This window comes from Centroberyx gerrardi, chromosome 14 (genome assembly GCF_048128805.1).
Source record: "Centroberyx gerrardi isolate f3 chromosome 14, fCenGer3.hap1.cur.20231027, whole genome shotgun sequence".
NCBI lineage: Eukaryota > Metazoa > Chordata > Actinopteri > Beryciformes > Berycidae > Centroberyx > Centroberyx gerrardi.
In genome coordinates, this window is record NC_136010.1 from 4,753,937 (window position 1) to 4,775,532 (window position 21,596).

At 41.1% G+C, this 21,596-nt stretch overlaps 1 protein-coding gene across 2 annotated transcripts in view; it reads left to right on the forward strand.

The window, feature by feature from the left end:
* Positions 1-1,624: 1,624 nt before the first annotated feature.
* Positions 1,625-21,596, forward strand: part of acss2 (acyl-CoA synthetase short chain family member 2) — a 36,575-nt gene continuing 16,603 nt past the window's right edge. Inside the window, exons 1-7 of one of the 2 annotated variants that reach the window (XM_078288299.1) lie at positions 1,625-1,837; positions 10,060-10,151; positions 11,434-11,537; positions 11,729-11,801; positions 16,165-16,240; positions 17,702-17,813; positions 19,508-19,555. In XM_078288299.1, the coding sequence (XP_078144425.1) occupies positions 1,749-1,837; positions 10,060-10,151; positions 11,434-11,537; positions 11,729-11,801; positions 16,165-16,240; positions 17,702-17,813; positions 19,508-19,555 (594 nt within the window). In that variant the 5' untranslated portion in view covers positions 1,625-1,748. The remainder of the gene's footprint in view (positions 1,838-10,059; positions 10,152-11,433; positions 11,538-11,728; positions 11,802-16,164; positions 16,241-17,701; positions 17,814-19,507; positions 19,556-21,596) is intronic. The other variant, XM_078288300.1, reaches the window with a different exon arrangement.

Below are 21,596 nucleotides of genomic sequence, written 5' to 3' on the forward strand. Positions count from 1 at the left end.
TGTATAGTAGTTGTGTAATGAGATATGCAATCAAACAAGTTTCCCCTGCAGGAGGAAGCTGCCTGCAGGCAACAGTGTCAGTAGATCTCTCTGTCTGATACCTAAGGCTGGGCAATAAATCAGTAATAGCTTTATCGTCTTTCAATAGAGTCATATTGTGATGAAGTAATGATAGTCTAAGATGATGTTAAAAAGCAAATACTAATTAAAATCTCTCACAAAATGAGAACTGAAACAAATTAGGCAATATTTTGAAATGTGTAGATGTACACAGAGAAATGCAACAAATGCAAACATAGCAGAAACAGGGAAAAAAAGCATCCACCAAAAGAGAATGACCATATTTGACTACAAACAAATTAATAAAATTGCAAAATCATAATGTTAGCAGGTAAAGCAAGTGTTTATTTTGGTTGTGGCTTAAAAAGAATAGGTAGTTAGCTACTCGCATTTCCTCAGGTAAGTTGTTCCAAACAAATGCTTGATCACCTTTTGACTTTAGTCTGGACTTGTTGTGTAGACTAAATATGTTTGTGAGAGAGAGAGAGAGAGGGAGGTGAGGGAGGGATAGAAATGGAGGGAGAGGAAGGAAAAAGCAAGGAGAAGAGAGAAAGAGAGACTCTGGCATTGTATGTTGGATATAAAGGGCATCTCTGACACTGTTGTAATTGTTCTGTGCCTCTGTTGATAAAGACTGTCTGTTGTTTGATACTGCAGCATCTCATGAGCTCATACCCCCTCCCTCCCAACCACTACATTGCAATGGCAACAATGTACAGACACAGGCGGGCTATAGTACCATATGCAGCAAGGGGATTTCACTGTATCGATGAATACATATTAGACAACATCTCTTTACTGTGTTCAAACATGCTGCATGTATATTTATCCTTCGGGTTCAGCAGTATACAAGTTATAGGCCTGTTTGCATGTTGTGTTCACACTTGCTGCGCTTCAACTGGTCTTTACATTCATTCAAAATTCAAATTATCCTTCAGCTATTGGGTCAAGCCTGCAAGCAGTTCGTTTTTAAGGTTGGGATATGACCCCAACAATGGATGCAACCATTCTCCTAGCATTGTTTTTAAGACGATTACCCTAACCCTGTTGTCTTTCAAATAAAAGCTGTAGAGAACTGAGAAGCTTTGAATGGCCTGTAATCAACTTCTCGTCCCTTTTGTGCTTGCCAGGCAGAACAAAATGAAATCACATCAGTAGGGAAACAAGGAAGCACACAAATCTGATTGGCTGTTGACAACCGCTGACGGCAAAAAATCAGCCATGGCTAACTTTTCTTGGCCGACAAGCTTGTTGAGCGTCCACACATCAGTTCAGTTTCCTTGCTCACTCAGATCTATAGGAAATGAGTGGACTTCCGGTGACTTGTTGGCTGTATTGCTCGCAGTGGAGCGCAGGGTTATAGTAGCTCTGAACCTTGTTAGTTTGCGACCCCCAAAACCATGACCCTGCTTTGCAAATGTAAACATGCAAAATCAAATTCTGACACCAAAAGATCATTTTCATTTTCCCTTTTCAGACTTTTTTTATTGATCAGTTACTAGAAGAAGCCTAGAGGCTGCAAATCTATTCATTATTTCACAACAAGAAAAAGGCGTTTATCGGTCCCTTCCTGTCTTCCAGAGTTCTGGGGTGACATCGCCAAAGACTTCTTCTGGAAGACCAAGCACACGGGCCAGTTCCTCGACTACAACTTTGACGTGACCAAAGGAGAAATCTTCATCAAGTGCATGGAGGGAGCCTCCACCAACATCTGCTACAACCTCCTGGACCGAAACGTCCATGAACGGAAACTAGGCGACAAAGTGGCCTTCTACTGGTTAGTGTGTGTGTGTGTGTGTGTGTGTGTGTGTGTGTGTCAGCTATATGAAGGGTGTTGCCACCATCATCTCTAGTTATGGTAAAATGCACTGACCGCATACTAGGTGACAAAATGGCATTGTACTGGTTAGTATGACAATATGTCTGTGGTTACAACACTGTGTGTGTGTGTGTGTGTGTGTGTTTGTGAGACAGAGTATTAGGTGTGTTTGGTTTGTGTTTCATCAAGCTCTTTTTCTCACTTCTTTCGTTTGGCTCCATACTTCAGTGTGTTATAGAGAGAGTGTGTGTGTGTGTGTGTAAGAGAGAGAGAGTGTGAGTGAGTGAGTTGTGCTTGCTCAACTCATGCATGTGTTTCCATGTGTGTGTGTGTGTGTGTGTGTGTGTGTGTGTGTGTGCTCACATGCACTAGTGAGGGTTGAGGAATGAATTCAAGTCAGTAGAATGATCTTGTGTGTGTTGGGTTTGTGCCTGCATTTCCTAATTCATGAGAAAGTGTGTGTGTGTGTTTAAAGGGGGCCTCTGATGTAGTTAAAGCCCTCTCTCTGTCTCTGGTGGGTTCCATGCTTACATGCTTGAGGTTCTCTCTGTGTGTGTGTGTGTGTGTGTGTGTGTGTGTGTGTGTGTGTGTGTTTTGAGGGGCCACTGAGGTAGTCAACCTCCCCCCTCTGTCTCTGGTTGGTCCATTGCTGTGGCTCCATGCTATGAGGGGGTTGCCTCTGTGGAACAATAGGATTGAATGCCAACAGAGGCTTCAGATGGTCTGAATGGAGCTACAGTCATCCTCATTCCTTTGTCTCTCTCTCTTTCTCACACACATTCTCTCATCTTTCTTCCTTCTTCTTTCCATCAGCTCTGTTTCCATCTCTCTCCCTCCCTTTTTATTTCAATAATCCTCAACGATTTAATTGAAATAAATGTCCTGTAAATGTTCTTGAAAGCGTCTAAACAGCCGGTGTCTGGTAGGTCTTCCCCGGGAAAAATCCTGTGTCGCACAGGAAGTGATGCGTCTGACGTTTTCCGGTTTGTTTGGAATAAACAGAAGAAGAAGAACTGGGTAGTTAGCATGAGCAGCGATAGCCACGGTGGCTGAGCAGACAAAGAGAAGAGCGCCACCTACAGAAACTCAAACTTCACCGACAGAAACTCCAAGCTCCGCCCACACTGTTTGATTGACAGGTGGTCTCTGGGAAGTGCAGTGCAGAAACACCACTGGCTGACAAAATAAATAAAAAGATGATCTCGCTACTTTAATCTCGTCTCTGCTGCTCTGTCCGTCTTTACGTTGCTCAAACATATTCTCATGTATTTCTACATGCTCACTCTTTGTTTTTCTCTCTTTCTTCCAATTTCTTTAATCTTTTGTTGTTTTCTCTCTCAAACTTTCATTCTTCCATTTTGCTGCTCCATCTCTTTCCATTTTCTCCCTTTCCTGGTTCACTTTCTTTCATAAAAACACTCCCCATGCACTTGTGCTCCTGTGTGTCCCGAAGCACACTCTTCTCCCGTATTTTTCTCTCTCTCTCTCACACACACATCCCTCTTCATCATCTTCCTTTCTTCCTTCACTCCCCCCCCCCTTTCCTCTTTTTTCTCAGCACTCCAATGTCCCTCTGTCTAAGTGAGTGCTTTCCTCCAGCCTTCCTTGTCTCTTTTGCTCTCTCTTGTGTCATTTGCCTCGGGTCATCGATGTCTCCTGATATGAATAGTGAAGCCGCAGAGAGGAAGGCCGTCGGACCACACGGGGCTTTTTAAAGCAGGGTTATCCCGGGATAGGATGGGGGGAGAAAATGGGAATGAATGGTTGAATACAGCGGTGATACCAGACAGAGCATCCCGTACTGCGATTATGGGTACGGCGGTGATGCAAAATTACTTTTTGTCAACGGTTACCAAAAGCATGTGACCCACCTGAAAAGTTTACTCCAAAGTAGGGCTGAAAGATATTGATTCAAAAATCTAGTTGCGATTATTTGACAGAATATTGCGATTTTAACTGCGATTCAACATTTTCTTGTCATAATTTTTTTTAGAACTTACAAATAGTTTATAGAAAAGTGATTTTGTTAAAAAAAAAATAGATGTCAGTGTGCAGGATTTACTGAGTTTGAGTGTGATGAAAGGTTTTCACCAATATTGTACTTGATTCATGGACCAAAGATAACCTGCAGCTCTAAAACACCTTGTTCAGAAATCCATTTTGGATGCTGCTCTCTCTCTCTCTCTCTCTTAAGCAATTAATTGCAGCCTCTGCGATTTGGAAATTGCAGAAGTTCATATTGCAATTTCGTTTTTTTTTTAAATTTTATTTCATTGTTCAGCTCTACTCTGATGTAAGAATACAGGCCTAGATCAGGATGCAGCGATATTGGGGTAACTCGCTCCCTGGTTACCACGAGAGAGACGGCACAGCTGCCAGTAACTTTGGCTGGCCGTGCTGTACGGGGAAATTAACATGCAGATTGACCGATCAGATTGCTTGGCCGAAGATACCCGTTGTATAATTAATAGCGGATCTGATTAATTTGAGAAGAGCAGAATTCGTACAGGAAGGAATAAATGGTCCTACTTATGCTAAACGCTGGATGTGTGAAAATCTGTTTTGCTGTGGTTGGGTTATTTAAAGATGGCAGAATGGATAGTCAGGGCTTTCTTCAGTTGATACTGATATAGCTTGATATTATCGTCACAGACTAAATTTCTTCAAAAAACATTTTATGCGTGTAAATGCACTTCACAAACGATTTTGATTCTAGTTGTGGATAATCTGATGACCAGTAAATGTAACAGATATGCATGGAGAAGTGAGGGAAAATTCACTAGTCCAGTACACATTTATTTTGTGTTTTGTTAGTGATGTAATGTCAGCAGTTTCTACTTTTATATTTGGTTTTCGCTGCTGGCAACAGACTACAAATAAAGAGCGACTGGTAGTGATGCTGTCTCCCATAAACACCTACATGACCCATGTGGATCTACTGGTCGGGTATTAAGTGATCAATGGGTATTTTTTTTTTTTAAGCCACCCAGAGGGAAGAGTCTATTATAGGATGGGTTATGTAGGGTAAGCCTATGTTTGTCACTGGTAATGAGTGGAGGATCTTTGAAGTTGAGACCCCACTCCCAGCTGTGTCGACCCTCTGACCCAACCACTCACACTCTGCAATTTACAACCACAGAGAGAGGGCAGCGCGTCCCCATCCCTTCTCAGTGGACTCCATTTAGTGCTGAAACGACTCATCGATTAGTCTATTGACAGAAAATGTATCAATTATAATTTTTATAATCAATTGTTTTAGTCATTTATCAAGTAAAAATACCAAACATTTGCTGGTTACAGCTTCACAAATGCTAAATTTTGCTTGTTTTTTTCTGTTTCATATCATTATAAATTTAATACTTTGGGGAGATTTGGCTGCTGGTCAGACTAAGTAAGAAATTTGAAGAGACACTTTGGGCTCTGGGAACTTGTGATGGGCATTTGTCATTATTTTTGACATTTTATAAACTAAATTATTAACTGATTTAATCGAAAAAATGATTGATAGATTAATCGATAATGAAAATAATCATTAATTGCAGCCCTAGACTCCACTAGCTTGGACTAGAAGGATAGATTTGTCTTTCCTCTTAAACAGTGTGATCGGCCCACCGCTGATCAGATTGCCGATTGAAACATTTCACCCAGACTTTCTACTAACATCGACACATCATGTAAACGGTGAAACCGCGATCGATGTTTATCGGCAGACTGATTGGTGGCTGTTCGATCGCTGCACCTCTAGTAAAAAGTACTAAAAGCACTAAAAGAAAAGTTTTAAGTAGGTTTGATATTAACTTTCCTCTTGGACAAAATAAAAAGCAGAAGTTTTATCTCCTCTGCTCTTGTACAAAGAAGTCTGCCGATTTACGTAATTTCCCCCTTTCATTTTTTTTTTTTACCCAGAGTCCCCTCTTCTGTCCGGGGGGGAAACCACTGAATGCTTTTTTAGTTCCATACAGGCTGGGTATGCTAACAGCCAGGGCATTTCAAATGGAGTTTGTGTTTTTTCATTTTGTTCCATTTTGTAATGTGCTAGACTTTTTTATGTGATGTCCTCATGATCTCCATGGTCCTGAAAGAGAGAGAGAGTGTGTGTGCGCGTGTGTGTGTGTGTGTGTGGGATCTCCTTACTGATACCGGATAGCAGTGTTGTTTTCTGTCCCTGAGCCTCAGACAGACTGACATCCAAACCCTGAGTGTTGAAAATGTGTTTTACTGTTGAGTATTTATAGGTGTGTGTAATGGTACTTGACTGGTGCGTGCGTGTGTGTGTGTGTGTGTGTGTTTGTAAATGTGTGTACGTGACATTATCACTTCTAACATTTCCAAACAGACTAGCTGGGCAAAGAACCTTGTCCGGTGACCTTCATTTAAGTGTGTGTGTGTGTGTGTGTGTGTGTGTGTGTGTGTGTGTGTGTGTGTGTGTGTGTGTGTGTGTCCCAGCATGGGTAACAGTCAGTAATAGAACAGAAAGCAGGTCAGAACTTCAGAAACCGAAACCCAAATGAAAGTTATTTATAAAGCGTTTATAATAAACCCATATGTTTCAGAGTGCTGTACAGAATAGAAAAGACAAACACTAAATACAGAATAAAGACAACAGACAACCAACACTTACCAGGTTTTTGAGATTTGAAGCAACAGCTGCGATTGTGTTTCTATCCGCAGGTCTTTGCTTTACTAAACACAATTGAACTTCATGTCCCTTAGCAATTCATTACCTGCTGTCCTTTTTCTCATTCAGCCAATTTGTAGTTTCAAAACTTTCATTAGCAATGTTCAATCAGAAATAGGCTGGTTTTGCCAGTTTTGTGTCTTTATTTTTGTTTTAAAATTGGTCTTAATTTCAACTCCATTTTGCGCTCTGAAACCTGCCGATACCCTCTGTGTGTGTGTGTGTGTGTGTGTGTGTGTGTGTCTAGACTTGAGTCATTGTGAGAAAATTACCATGTTGTCCTTATCAGAGCTGATTCATTGACTCTGAGGTGGTGTGACTTCAGCTTGATAGCAGAGTAGGTCACTGTGTTACAGACGGTTATTTTCCAGATAATTTTTATGGCGTTGTTGTCTTCAGTGTACAGTGCAGAAGGAAAGCTGGAGGAGAGGGAGGCTACAGTCACATTTAATGCTTCAGGATACATTCAGCGACAAAAATTAGATTTTGCTCGCCTTGCTATCAGCTCCTCAAAACAAGATATTGAAGTAGCCAGGCTCAACCCAGCAACACTTATAAGGTGTTAAAAGGTGGAGAAGGTGAGGATACACATAACTGACATTTTGAGGCCAAGTGTGGACATACAGCGATGTGATCCCCCCCCCCCCAACCACACACACACATACACACACACACTTTGACAATAGAGACGAGTAAGCCAGCTGTTCAGATCAGAGATCCATCAGAAATGTCTAGTGCAGAGGTAATATACTATATCTTCACCATGCTAAGTACTGGAGTAATAATACTACTTTGTCATTTGATTTTTAAAAAAATCATACTTGCATCCCTCTTAAAAGTAGGGCTGCAACTAGAGATTATTTTCATTAGCGATTATTTTTTTTGATTAATTATTTAATCTATAAAATGTCAAAAATAATGATAAATGCCCATCTTAAGTTACCAGAGATTATTAAAATTGCCGACTTAGTCTGACCAGCTGCCTAAAAACCACAAAGTACTAATGCATATCTTAGCATTTGTGAAGCTGTAACTTCAACTTCTGTACTTGTTGAATGAGTAAAACGATGTTGAAATTAGAATCGATTAACTCGATCGACTAATCGATTAATGGACTAATCGTTTCAGTACTACTTTAAAGTGATAGTAAGTAGCCATGCTAAATGTATGTAGACTGTACAGCTCAGATAGCTTAATGGAAAACACTATCAAGGCCGGAGCTTTGTCATAGTTTCATAGTTATTCTGTTAATGCAACTCCCACTGGCTGCCATTGCCAAGCAGGGCATGCTAGCACACACACACACACACACACACACACACACACACACACACACACACACACACACACACAACTGGGAGACACATGCATGCAAACACACACGTACACCACTGAGAAACACACCCCACTGGATTGCACATGCATACACACTCCCTCACTCTACTGCTGGGAGACACACACACACACACACATACACACACACACACACACACACCAGCCTTCCCGGACTGCTGTTTTACCATCATGGCTCAAGTGTAAGCTGGAAGGCCTTGCCAGTAACTAATGCTGAAATCAAGATATTTTGCAATCTTTATTTTTGTTAAAGTTCTCTTCGTTTTGTATTGGAAGCCTGTGGAAGGCGAGGCTGATGAAACTGTGTGTGTGTGTATTCCTGTCCCGCTGTTTTTGCTCTGCAGCTATCAGCCAATGCAGAACAACACACACAAAACTGACCAAATGTGACATATTCATCTTTTCGGTGCTCATTAAAATATGTAGGTTAGGGTATTTTTTTTTTGGAAGGGTTTTTCCCACGATTTTCAGGCTTGTTTAACATACTCACCCTGATTTCTTGTTTCTTTCTGTTGTTTTTCTGTTTTACTTCACTGTCTTCCCCGTGCATACTAGAGGATCCTGCCCTGCCTCGTAAAGGATGCCTCAACATGTCATCTTACCTCGCTCGACTCTTACGCAATCAATACACCTTTTATTTTGTTCTCCCCCCCCCCTTTCCTTGTGCTCTCTTGGAATAGTATAGTATAGAAACGTTATTGTCCACAGGTGTAGAAATTCACCTTTCACTGTAGTAGAAGCTAAAGCAGACGGACGAGATGTAATTAATCAAATGCCACAAGACCCGGTGACAACACAACAGAGCTGCCTGGATATATTCCAGCTCGTGTTTACTAAAAAAGTGCTCTTTGTTCTGTTACTGTCTCTCTTTCTCTTACTGTTGCTTTCTCATGCTTGTACTTGTTCTTGCTCTCTTTCTCAATCTCTCTCCATCTTTAGTTTGTCACTCATCCTTTTCTCCTGAGCTCTTCCTCTCTTGCTCTCATCCTTCCCCTCTCACTCACTCACTCACCCCATCTCTTACTTGTTTCTTGTAGGAAGGTAACGATATGTTTATTTTGAGGCCGATACTGTTGTCCGATATTTTCCTACCCATATTGGCCAATACTGATATGCGTTTTTGTAAGAATCTTCGTAAGATATTTAAGTGGTTTTTTTTTTTAAACAAAAGACTGTCTTCGTTTTATTTTGTTGCTGATATGACAGTTGTATTAAGTGACACGCTCCTAGAAAAAAAGCTCACAAAAAAGGGCCAAGTATCAGCAGATAAAATAATATCGGACCGATATTGTTTTTTAAAGCTCATATCGGCCGATACCGCTCCCTAGTTTCTAGTAATAATTCTTCTTCTACCTGAGCGCTCTCTCCCCTGAGCGCTCTTTCACTTGCGCTCTCCATCCGTCTTTTGCGCTCTTCTCTCCTGCTCTCTTCCCCTCTCTCTCCCATCTCCAGCTTGTCAGTCATGCTTTTCAGTTTGTGGACTGTGATGCTGAGAGACAGGCTGGACGACGCTCACTTAAGATCGCGGCTGTATTTAATAATCTATAGAGGCACCGCTGTCACAACTCATTTACTTCACTGTCTGTTCTTGAGACATTGTTATTAGTCCACTAGGCTTACCCGTATAAGTTGAGCGCGCGTGTGTGTGTGTGTGTGTGTGTGCAAGTACGTGAGCTTAAGTGATGCAAGCACATAGTTCCTTAAATGTCCAGGCTTATTTTCAGTTGTGAAAAGGGGAAAGTTTAGATAAGATGAGTTTCACAACTGGGCTAAAGTTTCACTAAACCAAGGGGTGAGCAGGCACAAAGTGGAATAGAGGTTTGTGGGTTTTTTTTTTCGGCCTGTATAGGATGAAACTGCTTGTCTGTGGTTGTGATGAGTGTGGTAAAAGTGACAACCTTTTGAAGTGAGACCTCTGTGTGTGTGTGTGTGTGTGTGTGTGTGTGTGTGTGGGCACAGTTTCAGGTGGAAGAAAACGAAGTCTGGTTTTGCAATGAGTCACTTGCAGACACTGATGTTTCGTAAGCATGTTGCTATTGTTTATTTTAGAGCTGGTAAGAAGCCAGGAGTTGAGATGACGGTTATCAAAAGAGAATATGGTTTGTTTGTTAATAAGTGTTCTTGTCTGTCTGTTTAATGTTTATTTCAGGGAAGGTAATGAGCCCGGAGATGAGTTGACAGTGACCTACAGAGAGCTGCTGCAGAGGGTCTGTCAGTTCGCCAATGTGCTCAAGTCCCAAGGTAAGTCGCTACAGCAGGGGGTGAAACAGGGTGGGAAATTAGCTCCAGTCACACGCAAAATGCTAGTTATTTTTTCTGTGGCTGATGCGTTTGTCTACTCTCCCAGCTGCTGTTGCAGGTAACCAATCATTATTTCAAGATCTTCTTTTTAAAGCTACAATATGCAGCTTTTCGCCTTGAGGCAGCAAAGTGTGTTGTTTAGTCCCGCCCTCCCCCCTCAGTTGGTCAAGTTCCCAACCAAAAACTTGCCGATCATCTTGATGAGCTGTCATCTAGGTCAATATTACCGCTTATCGTCTTTCAATAGAATCAAGTCTTTTTATTAGCTTTTTAGGTGGTACAAAATACATCATACAATTTATAAGTGATACACAATTCTGTCGTCTGAATTAATGATAAAGCAACTACTAGTTAAAATCTCACAAAATGAGATCTGAAACAAATTACGCGATATTATTTGAAAATGAAGAGTTCTTTAGGATTATCGTGATTTTATTTTGGTCCATATCGCCCAGCCCTACTGTCATCTCTCCTGAGGCTGAGGTAACTGGCAACCATAAAGCCTCCACAGGTGCTGAAGAAGCAGGCGGTGAACGCAGCCAGTCTGCAATTAAAAAAACCCCAACGATTCCCATGTTCACCATGATTATGAATGGACTATGACTTCCTTCTGCTGTGGCTGTTAGCCTCACCTTGATAGATACAACCCAGCTCACTGCTGGCCACGCCCATATGACACGCCCACAGAAAGCAGTAGTGATTCTAGAGCTGCAACGATTAATCGATTAGTTGTCAACTATTAAATGAATCGCCAACTATTTTGATAATCGATTAATCGGTTTGAGTAATTTTTTAAGAAAAATAAGTCAAAATTCTCTGATTCCAGCTTCTTAAATGTGAATATTTTCTGGTTTCTTTACTCCTCTATGACAGTAAACTGAATATCTTTGGGTTGTGGACAAAACAAGACATTTGAGGACGTCATCTTGGGCTTTGGGAAACACTGATCGACATTTTTCACCATTTTCTGACATTTTATAGACCAAACAATTAATCGATTAATCGAGAAAATAATCGACAGATTAATCGACAATGAAAATAATCGTTAGTTGCAGCCCTAAGTGATTCCCAGTTGTATTTAGCAGGTGACCTCATATTCAAACACAAAAACTGGGCATTTTCCATGCTGTATTGATGTTTATTGTACTGTATGGCAGTGTAAAAACAGTGGAAATGTATCTTTGTCTCTCCCCCTAACCTGTCTGTCCACCTGTGTCTCCAGGAGTGAAGAAGGGCGACCGTGTGTCCATCTACATGCCCATGGTGGTGGAGCTGGTAGTAGCCATGTTGGCCTGTGTCCGCATCGGAGCTGTACACTCCATAGTGGTGAGTTGGAATTATTTCATAAAATAAAGATTATCATCATCATCATCATCATATGGCTTATCTTCTATATCCTTTCTTTTTTTCTTTTTGGAGAACTGCTCATGAGGTTTTCGCTTTATATGTATTTTTCTCCCCAACGTGCCGATCACATATTACTATATTCCTCTGATTTTATGTGTTGTTATTTCCAGTTTGCAGGTTTCTCTGCTGAGTCTCTGTGTGAGCGGATCCTGGACTCGCAGTGTTCGCTGCTCATCACAGCAGGTGAGTTGCAGGAAAAAAAAAAACGATGATGCAGGTTTCCCCTAGAATACCTGGAAGGCCTGATGGCAGAATTGTGAAATACTCCATCCATCCCTACATCAATTTAATGCTAAAATACAGCAGGGTAGCATAGTGAGAAGCGCCCTGTAACGGGAGAAACTGGACGAGGGTGCAAAAAAACAACATTTTTCATTTGGGAGATCAATAAAGTATCACAAAAAATGAAAAATATAGATGCACCCCAGCTAACCCAAGCCTTTTTAGTAATGTTGGACAGTTTTTTCAGTGTCTAGGCCAGCTGTTGAGGCAAAATTACCCAGTGGCCTGTAATACGGGGGGGGGGGGAATCATGTAATGAACAATTTGTCAAGGGAATTCACACATCCAAGAGGCTAGATGAGGCAGTGGACTAGTTTGTTTTTAAACAGCAGTCTAGACGAGTACCAGGCCGTTATTCTGGGTCAGACAACATCTACAGTACCAGAATTTGGCATATGTTCATCTGCCACAGACATAAGCCTTGCATGATGAAACTGGTCTGCAAATGTTTTATAGAACAGTTCAGTACATCTGTATTTGATATAGCTGATTAGTCTAAACATAGGGCTGGGCGATAATTCAATATTAACGTTTATCGTCTTTCAGTGGAATCGTATCGCGATGATATGGTGATTTTGTGACGCACAATTCTGCTGTCTGAACTGATGAGAACAAGTACTTTTTATTTAAAAACTGACGTATAAAACATTTTAAGGAGTATTATTTGAAAATTTCAGTTTTGTTTGACATCACACCCAACATTACCATTCAGCTCAATGGGATGAACATTAATTTGACTATTTAACATGTGATTGGACATACGTGAACCATATCGTGATATATATCAATATCAAAAGAATCCTCATGATTATCGTGATATTGATTTCAACCATATCACTCAGCCCCGTTTGATATGGACAGTGCATATTAATGAACATTTAAAACCAAATGTAAATATACCAGATTTAGCCACCAGGCAAATTTTCATCTGTTGTCCCATGGCAGGTTGATGTCACAGTTAAAAATATATGTCACAGTTTAATGAATCCGCATAAAATAATTATAGTGTAGCCTATTAAAAAGGTTGGATGGGAAGAGAGGAAAAAATAGAGAGAGAAAAAAAATCAACATCAATCATAACCATTCAAATTAGTACTAGCACTAAATGCATAGAGAACAACACATAACATACAGACAACACAGCCAGAGGTTTTTTATGATAAATATTAAATTAGGTTTTTAATGTTAAAATATCTAGACAACTGTGTTATTCTGCACAGGTGTAGCGCACATAGTATTTCATTCATTCACTTGACCTGAACGGTTCAAAGGAGCGGCTGGAGGAGCCGGTAGCCGAGACGAGGCGCCAAGTTGTGAGCAGCAATGAAAGTCTTATTAGCTGGATTACAGCGTCTGGGGATATAGCCTGTTAATCCACTGGGTTACTGACCTGAGTGTGGAGACCCTCTGTAGACACACACACACACACACACACACACACACACACAGAGTTACTATACATTTATATTTGTCCACACACACACACCCACACCCCTCCCCAAGTACTCAAGAGACTATATATATACATACACACAGACAGACACACACACACACACACACACACACACACACACACACACACACTTCTCACTCATAGAGGTCCTGTAAGCCGATCATAGAGTCTTTAGCCGGGGCCTTTTCATTGTGACTGGCAGTGTTGTCATAGGGTTTTACTGCCTTGTAAAGAGGGTTACAGGAGGCTGAATGGTGAAATGGAGCTAAACTCTCTGCTGGGTCTCATTCAGTTTCACTAGATAGAAGTGTGTAGACTATCTAAACTGCTCATGAAACAGCAGGGATCAAGAAGACCATGCCTTACTCGGGGAGTTGTTCATTCGGAGCAGCAATGAATTATTCCTGCTTTTTACCTCCGCCAAGGAGGTTATGTTTTCGGTGCCGTTTGTTTGTTAGCAGGATTACGGGAAAAACTACTGGCCCGATTTTCATGAAACTTTGTGGAAGGGTGTAGCATGGGCCAAGGAAGAACCCATTAAATTTTGGAGCGGATCCGGATCCGACTCACGAACAAGCAATAATAGCACGAACCTTGGCGGAGGTCTGCGCTCTCCGAGTGCCCTTCTAGTTTTTTAGGCGTTTAACTGGCGCTTTTATGCAGAGTGACTTACAATGAGTCCAACAGTAGAATAAACTTGTCCTGGGAATATTCTTGTGACCCTAGAATGATCGTGACGGAGAGAAGTGTGAGGGAAAAGAAAAAAGAGGCACCTGAGCTGCTTAATGTCCTCCCATAATCACCGTGATATACTGATCATAACCAGTTACGCTAATGAGGTTATTAATTAAGATGATTAATGCATTGATTTGCAGATATTTCTATGTCAACGCGCTTGTCTTCACATAAGACGTGGGTGGTATTAATATGAACTTTGTATCTTAAAGAGTTAAGGAGTTATAGTCGTTTAAAGGGAAACTTCGCCGGGTAATGTCCGGGTGATGCAAAACGCGTCATCCGGCGGACTTTGGGGATCGGCCTTAGACTACAAACTACGTTTCCGCATTTTCTGTAGTGGTGCCTTCAAGGACGGTAAAATGTGGGTCTCCCAAAACACTCCTGTCCCATGCTACGCTAGTGACAGGGAAAAGCAGACACTAAAATATCATACTACTAAATACTTTAAAATATCAGTATATTTGGAAGAAAACTAGTTTCATGATACGAGGCCGAATATCGCACTGTTGAATCAGACACAACAGAGTCTGGAAGAGGAAGCGACCACCGGACCGGAGCGACGTTTCAGCCGCAGCTAAGCTAAACTGACAAAACAGAGTGTGGAGGAGAGGGCGACCACGGGAGCTGTAACAGCGTCAGCCGAGAGAGAAGCGCCTGCAGCCGGGGGAGGCTGAACACCTGTGAGCGCCCGGTGATGGTCGTCAGGGGGACAGACAGAAAACTTCACGGTGCTTTGGTGAACCTGACTTTGTTTTCTGACAGAATATTATATCGGACTTTGCCAACTCTGAATACAGAACAACAGCGAACAGCGACTGTGTTAACTTTACCTGTAACTTGCGGCTACATCCAGCGGCACCGTTCAGCACTCGGTCAGTTGATCCACATAACGTAACTGACTCCAGAGCGCTGGTTTGTTTTATGATCCTTTGAAAACGGGTGCAATTTATCCAGACTCGATGAGGAAAAACGTTTTGTAAATGGAAAATAAGCCTCAGTAAAGAGATATAATGCTGCTTTGTCTCTGCTAACTTTGTCTTTGGTGCTACGCTGGCCGTGAACACACCGTCAAGAGTCAGTGACGCGCGCAATGCATTCTGGTTGTTGTAGGATTCCCCCTTAAGAGCGATATGGGGAATCTACAGCCGTTTTCTCTGGTCATAGGGCTCCAATTTCAAAAATAATTGCACATTTCTACTACATGGGTGACCTAGTTTTAATAAATCATCATATTCACAGCAGTGAAATAGGCCTTTAAATAAAAATCTGTTCATTAATATGCAAATATATGCAGCAAGGTGCTCCAAAATCTAATCAGATAATTTGCTTTATAGAGGTGTTACTGGGTTCTCAAGAATATCTACACACAGACAGATGCCAACATAAAAATAAACTGTAAGGAGAGGGGAAGGAGCTTTTTTTCGGAGCAATTGCTGAATACAGAAGGGGGGATTTGATTTAGTGGGGAGGCGTTTTTATTCCCTGCATTTGTCGGTACGTTGCTGTCAATCGATGTCGCAGCATCCTTCTGCAGCCATCTTGCCAAAGACATTTGGCGTACGCATTTTACATCCCTCTAAGTTTGATTTAGCATTCAGTTTGATTCAGTTGTGATGCAAAATGGGGCATACTGTATACAAATTATAGATTACTCTGAAATATATGCAGTGCTGTCCACAGGTCGCTGCAGTTGCCATTCATCAACCTAATGACAAAATACTGTGTGGCTCCCCTCAAAGTGAAAATCAATTAAAAAGTGTTTATTGTGAGTTGATGTCATATTGAATTGAAAACCCCAATGCAATTTGGCCTTCTGCCTTCAACAGGGATTTATTTCTGTGAAAAATATTTGTGTTGTATCAAGCATTCTCCCTCTCCTTCCTCCTTTACTTTCTCAATCTCCTTCTTAATCTTTCTTTTCTCTTTCCTTTCTCTCTTTCCCACTCCATCTCTGTGTCTCTCTCTCATTCTCCCCCTCTCTCTCTCTCTCTCTCTTTCCCTCTCTCTTTCTCTGTCTGTCTCCTCTCTCTCTCTGTGTCTCTCTCCATCTCTGTCTTTATCTCGTTCTCTCAGATGGGTTCTATCGAGGAGATAAGCTGATCAACCTGAAGCTGATAGCTGACGAAGCACTGCAGAAATGCAGAGACAAGTAAGCTCTCTCTCTCACTACAGACACGCACACACAGACACTGGTGATGGTTCACAAGCAAGCGCAGCAGAAATGCAGGGTCAAGGCAGTTTTACACACACACACACACACACACACACACACACACACACACACACACACACACACACACACACACACACACACACACACAACACATACTGCAGAACTGCAGTGACAAATAAGCTCTCCACACGTGCATGTGCACAGACACAGTGCGCGAGCCACTTGCATTGCAGAAATGTATTAAAGTAATAATCCCCACATTTTGATTTAAATAAATATCTGTTCTGACTCCTTATGGCCGTTTCATATAACTTAATAGTGATTCAACGTATATCCAGTTCATAAAGCTTTTCCACTGTCTGTTCTAAACAGCCGGTGTCTGGTAGCTCTTTCCTGGGAAAAATCCTCTGCTGCACAGGAAGTGATGCGTTTTACAAAGTAAAATTACACAGTGCTTCACAACAAGGAACAAGAGAAAAAAAATTGTTGATAAAATACACATAGCAAAGAGATAAAAAAGCAAATCAATCACAATAAATAACAAAATCTTACAGGAAATTAAAAATTCAAAAATGAATGAGGCAACTTGGCTCATATCAGACCAGGATTAAAGGTAAGATTTCATATAAAAGTATATCAACAGTTGCTTTTTCCTGACGTTTTGAGAAAATCTATGAAAATAGATAGAAAATCTATCTAAGGAACTCCTGAGCTTCAGCACGTTATGGGACACTCACATGCTGTCATGCTTGGATACGACTGCAGCTGACAGTCGAGGCTCCACACTGCAAACTGTCTAAGTTTTATCTGAAAAGAAAATCTCTGTCTACTCCTGGGCTAAACAGGTGTCATAAATGTTATCAGAAACCATGTTCATTATCTGTAATGAATGACCGACACTCAACGTGTCGAACAAGGTTTATTCAGTAGTGTGCAACACTTCATTCAGAGCTCTTTCACTATCAGTTCAGTTTCTATTCAAAGATGCTTTATTGGCGTGAAATACAAAAGTACTTATTGCCAAAGCAAAGACAAAACAATGAACTCACTGTAAACGGATTCATTTTGAAACCATGTCAGTGTGACACTAACAGCAGGAAATGTTCTAGTAGTCTTATATCAACAATCAATCATCCTGTCTGAAGCTGTAACAGGTTAATACATATTTTGTGTGGCACTGATTTTTTTTTTCCCTCCAAGATATTGTAGTTTTGGGGAAACATTTTCAAAATGACTAGATATTATTTTTATTATTTTACTCCTTCATAGTTAGTACAGTGCTTTTCTCCCACTCTTTGTCTCTGCTATTTATTTATTACTCTGTTCCCTCTCTCTCTCTCTCTCTCTCTCTCTGTCTGTGTCTCTCTCTCTCTCTCTCTCTGTGTCTCTGTGTCTCTCTCTCTCTCTCTCTGTGTCTCTGTGTCTCTCTCTCTCTAGGGGTTTCCCAGTCCAGAAGTGTATAATGCTGAAACATTTGTCAAAAGAAGCAGAAGAGACTCCTTTGGGCTCTCAGTCTCCTCCAGCCAAACGGTCCTGCCCCGATCTGCAGGTAAACAACAAACCAAAAATACAATCTGGGCCATTCCAGACCAGGCCAGACCATCTACTATCTGTTTAAGGGAGTAGAAATAGCCCTGACTGATCTACAGGTAAAATGAAAATCAAAAGCTAGAATGTAAACCAGGCCATATCAGACCAGGCAGATCAGCAACCCATAGCAGATTAAGTTAGATCTTAAATTAGAAAGATTAGACCAGATTAAACTCCCATGGGTTCCTCTCCTCCGAGCCAAAATTCCTGTCTTAATCTAAGGGTAAAATGTAAAACCATGCCAGACCAGGCTAAACTAGACTGCATTTAATTTTCCACTTGTTCCCTGTCCTGATTTACAGGCAAACCCATGCTAGATTATACTACTATAGGTAGGCCAAACAGTGGTAGACTATTGGCTAAATGAAACTAGACTAACATAAAAAGGAAGTGACATGTGGATGTAGATAAATTTGAAAATGCATCTTTATTTCTCAGTTTTGGCCTTCCATCCACACTAAGCCGGCGTTTTCGACCACCGATAACAGAGCTTTGCGAAAACGTAGCTCGGGGAAAACGTGGCATTTCGAAAACGCTGACATGTTTTTGTCATGTGATCTCAGGCGCATCATTGTCATGTGATCCATCCAGGCTGTACTGGCTGTTTCATGCCTCAAGAGATTGTGGTTGTGGCTGGAGAGCCGCCCCAAACTTAGAGAAGAACAACTCTACCGTGACACTTTTTCATTTTTTCAGAAACTTTCAGAAACATGCTAACAGACAAGCGGACTTTTCGCAAACGCTAGCATGGAACTTTTGACACGAAAACACCATTTTCAAATTTATTCACATTAGCCTAAACCAGACTAGGATAAACCATTTACCAGCCACTTCAGCAGGTAACCAAGTCTCATGTGGAGGTCCTCTTCTGATCTAAAAGTCAAAGTGTCTAGTAAAATGGTGAAAGTGGCAGATGGATGTTGGAATCTACTAGCCATCGTGACCAGTGGATGAAACTTTAGTTTTTCCTGCCCTGTTTATGATACCATCCCATCGTGACGTAACCCTTAAATATTACATATTTTAAGTTCAATTTCTCACCAAGAACACATCGTTTTGTCTCTCCCTCTAGTTGTTGTTTGTCAGGTAAAACATGGCGGGTCAGTTTCACTGACATGGAACTAAGCCTAGTTCTGGACTGAAATGAATTCCACCGCAGTTTGAAAATTTCCTGTTTACACCGGTCATTTAAATCCCATTGGCGATGGGTAGATTCCTCTATATTGTGGCTAGATAGAGTATTAAGCCACGCTTCAAAAGACAGATGGACCCAAAAAGGATTGGCATTGATTTTTCTAAACCGCCTGTGGGTATAGTTAGGAAAATTCAGAAGCCCTGTGTGATTTGGTTGGGTAAAAATATGTCTTGGAGCCTTATTAGTCTACAGTCTATCTGCTTTGGAGCTGACAGTCAGGCTCGTACAAGGCTGAGTCCTTTTCTGTGAAACAGGCCCCTCAGCCTCCATAGTTCATACATAATTAGCCCCTCTGCAAAGCTCCTAAAACCTTTCTCTCAATGTCATGGTTTGAGATGACATTGTGGACCCTGCTCCTTTACGTTTGCGTTCTTTACTTTTGGGTTTTTAAAGTAACCATTTTCCCTCATTAACGCCTCCCTCCTCCTCCTCCTCCTCCTCCCCTCCCTCCCCTCTAGCAGGAGAAACAGACAGGGAGAGTAAAGAAAACGCGTCCTGTTCCGCAGGTATTTTCATTCACTCCTCCCTATGAAACCCCCAAAACATCTTTGTTTTGTTTTGTTTGAAGGAGAAATTCACCCGGAAGCAGAATTTGCATATCGCAGCTGCAGGGTAAAAACTAAATTACATGTAGTTGCAATTGTGGCTTTTTTCTTAACTGCATTGAAATTTTCCATGGTCATTTTTGAGCTGAGTTTCATGACCCGTAGGCCCTTGAAACCTGTTGAAAACCAACTGTAAAATTTCAGAAGTAATTGTTTTTACCCAGCAACAGCAATTTGTTATTCCTGCGATCTTTGACGGTTCAGTCTAAATTTGTGAATATTGGAAAAAGTCTCTCCCAAATCTAGAAACAAGAGTCACGGTAACTGGTAATTTTGCGAGGATATGAACATATTTACTGGTTCATACCCCTTACCACAAAAATCAAATAACTGTAATATTTATTCAGCAGTACATAAACCACACCTTTTTACAGTGAATTTGAAATATAAATTATTAAAAAGATTAGAAGTGAGACATATCCAGGGCTTTGAAGTTGCCTCTAATGACTTATTAGTTATCAAAATGAAGATTGAGATTGACTAATTGACTGATTTATGAGCTTTTTGTGCTGCAACCTGCACCAGAATCAAAACCAGGACCAAACACTGTAAAAGATGTAAACCTGAAGCTGTGGGAGAGAGTTATTCCTGTTCCAAATTATTGACTGGACTGTCTACTATCACTGGAATAACATGTGAATTCTATTTAAGGGTGGAATTTCGATTAACACCGATCTCTCTTTTTTTTGTGTGTCTTCTGTTAACACACTCTTTGTGTTGTGGCTGTACTCTTCTACCTACCACTCCTTCTCAGCGGAGTTGAGCGTCTTTTTTAGGCGTGTTTGTTTTTCACCTGTGCTCGTGCCGGATGTCACATGCACACGGTGTAACACAGCCTACTGTGAACTGCTGTCTCTCAAGGGGTGTTGTGTTTTTTTCTTACTAACGTGTCTGTTCAGTTCTCTCCTTTACACACACACACACACACACACACACACACCACTAGTCGGGAGGAATCGGGGTTCTGTTATCTCGGCTTGCTAGGATTTGACTCCCGGTCTGCATGAATAACTGATTTTTAGCTTGTGTGATTTTATTAAATCCTCAAGGCTCAGTTGCTCTGGAGGCATGGCTTCAGTCGCTGTTTACGCTATAATAAGTCAGCAAGAAAATGTTAGAGAAAATGTGTTATTAATATCATTATTATTATTATTATAGGTACATAATACTTCACTGTCCACATGTTGATTCTTATCCCAACTCTTCGTAGATTCAGATTTATTTGACAAAATATATATTTATGGATTATAAAAAGCCTTTATTTCCTTGTGGTGTTTTGCCAAGATGCAAGGAAGCTGACTCCTGTTTCTTGCTTCCTCTGTTAACTAGTTTATATAAAGACTTGATCTGAGGGAGCAGAGGCGGAGCCCTGTGTTTTCTTTATCAGCAGCCAGATTACCTGCCTGCATCTTTATATCTTGCCAGCACAGCCTCTTATCTAGCAAACGTAACGTCTTATCTGGCTGAAACTCCATGTAATGTCCTCTTGCTCACCAGGTACTGTCGGTGTGACACGTATATAGCTGATCACTCGTCTTTTTCACTTGTCACAGCTCCCATCTGGAGCCATTTTGTCTCTCCTAGTGCACATTCGGTTTCGTTAAAGTCACAGAGAAACGTAAATAAGGGTGCAATTGAAAGCAAACCCTAGAGACTAATATATTTGATTTTACCCTTGGTTCCAAAATCAAGTAAAACATTTGTAAGTGTCTGAAATTGGAAAAGGGGTTTTGGTTATAAACTAAGACACAAAGCCCCTGCCAGACGAACATTACATCATCTTTATGGTGACTTTCACTGGCCAGCTCTGTATGCAGTCCAATGTAACCCTGAGAACAGCATTATGGGAGATGTATTTCTGTGTGAATGATGGCGAGTGGAGATCAGACCTGGGTCGAATTACTGTTTGAAAAGAATTAATTTGCTTTTCTGGGATGGATTG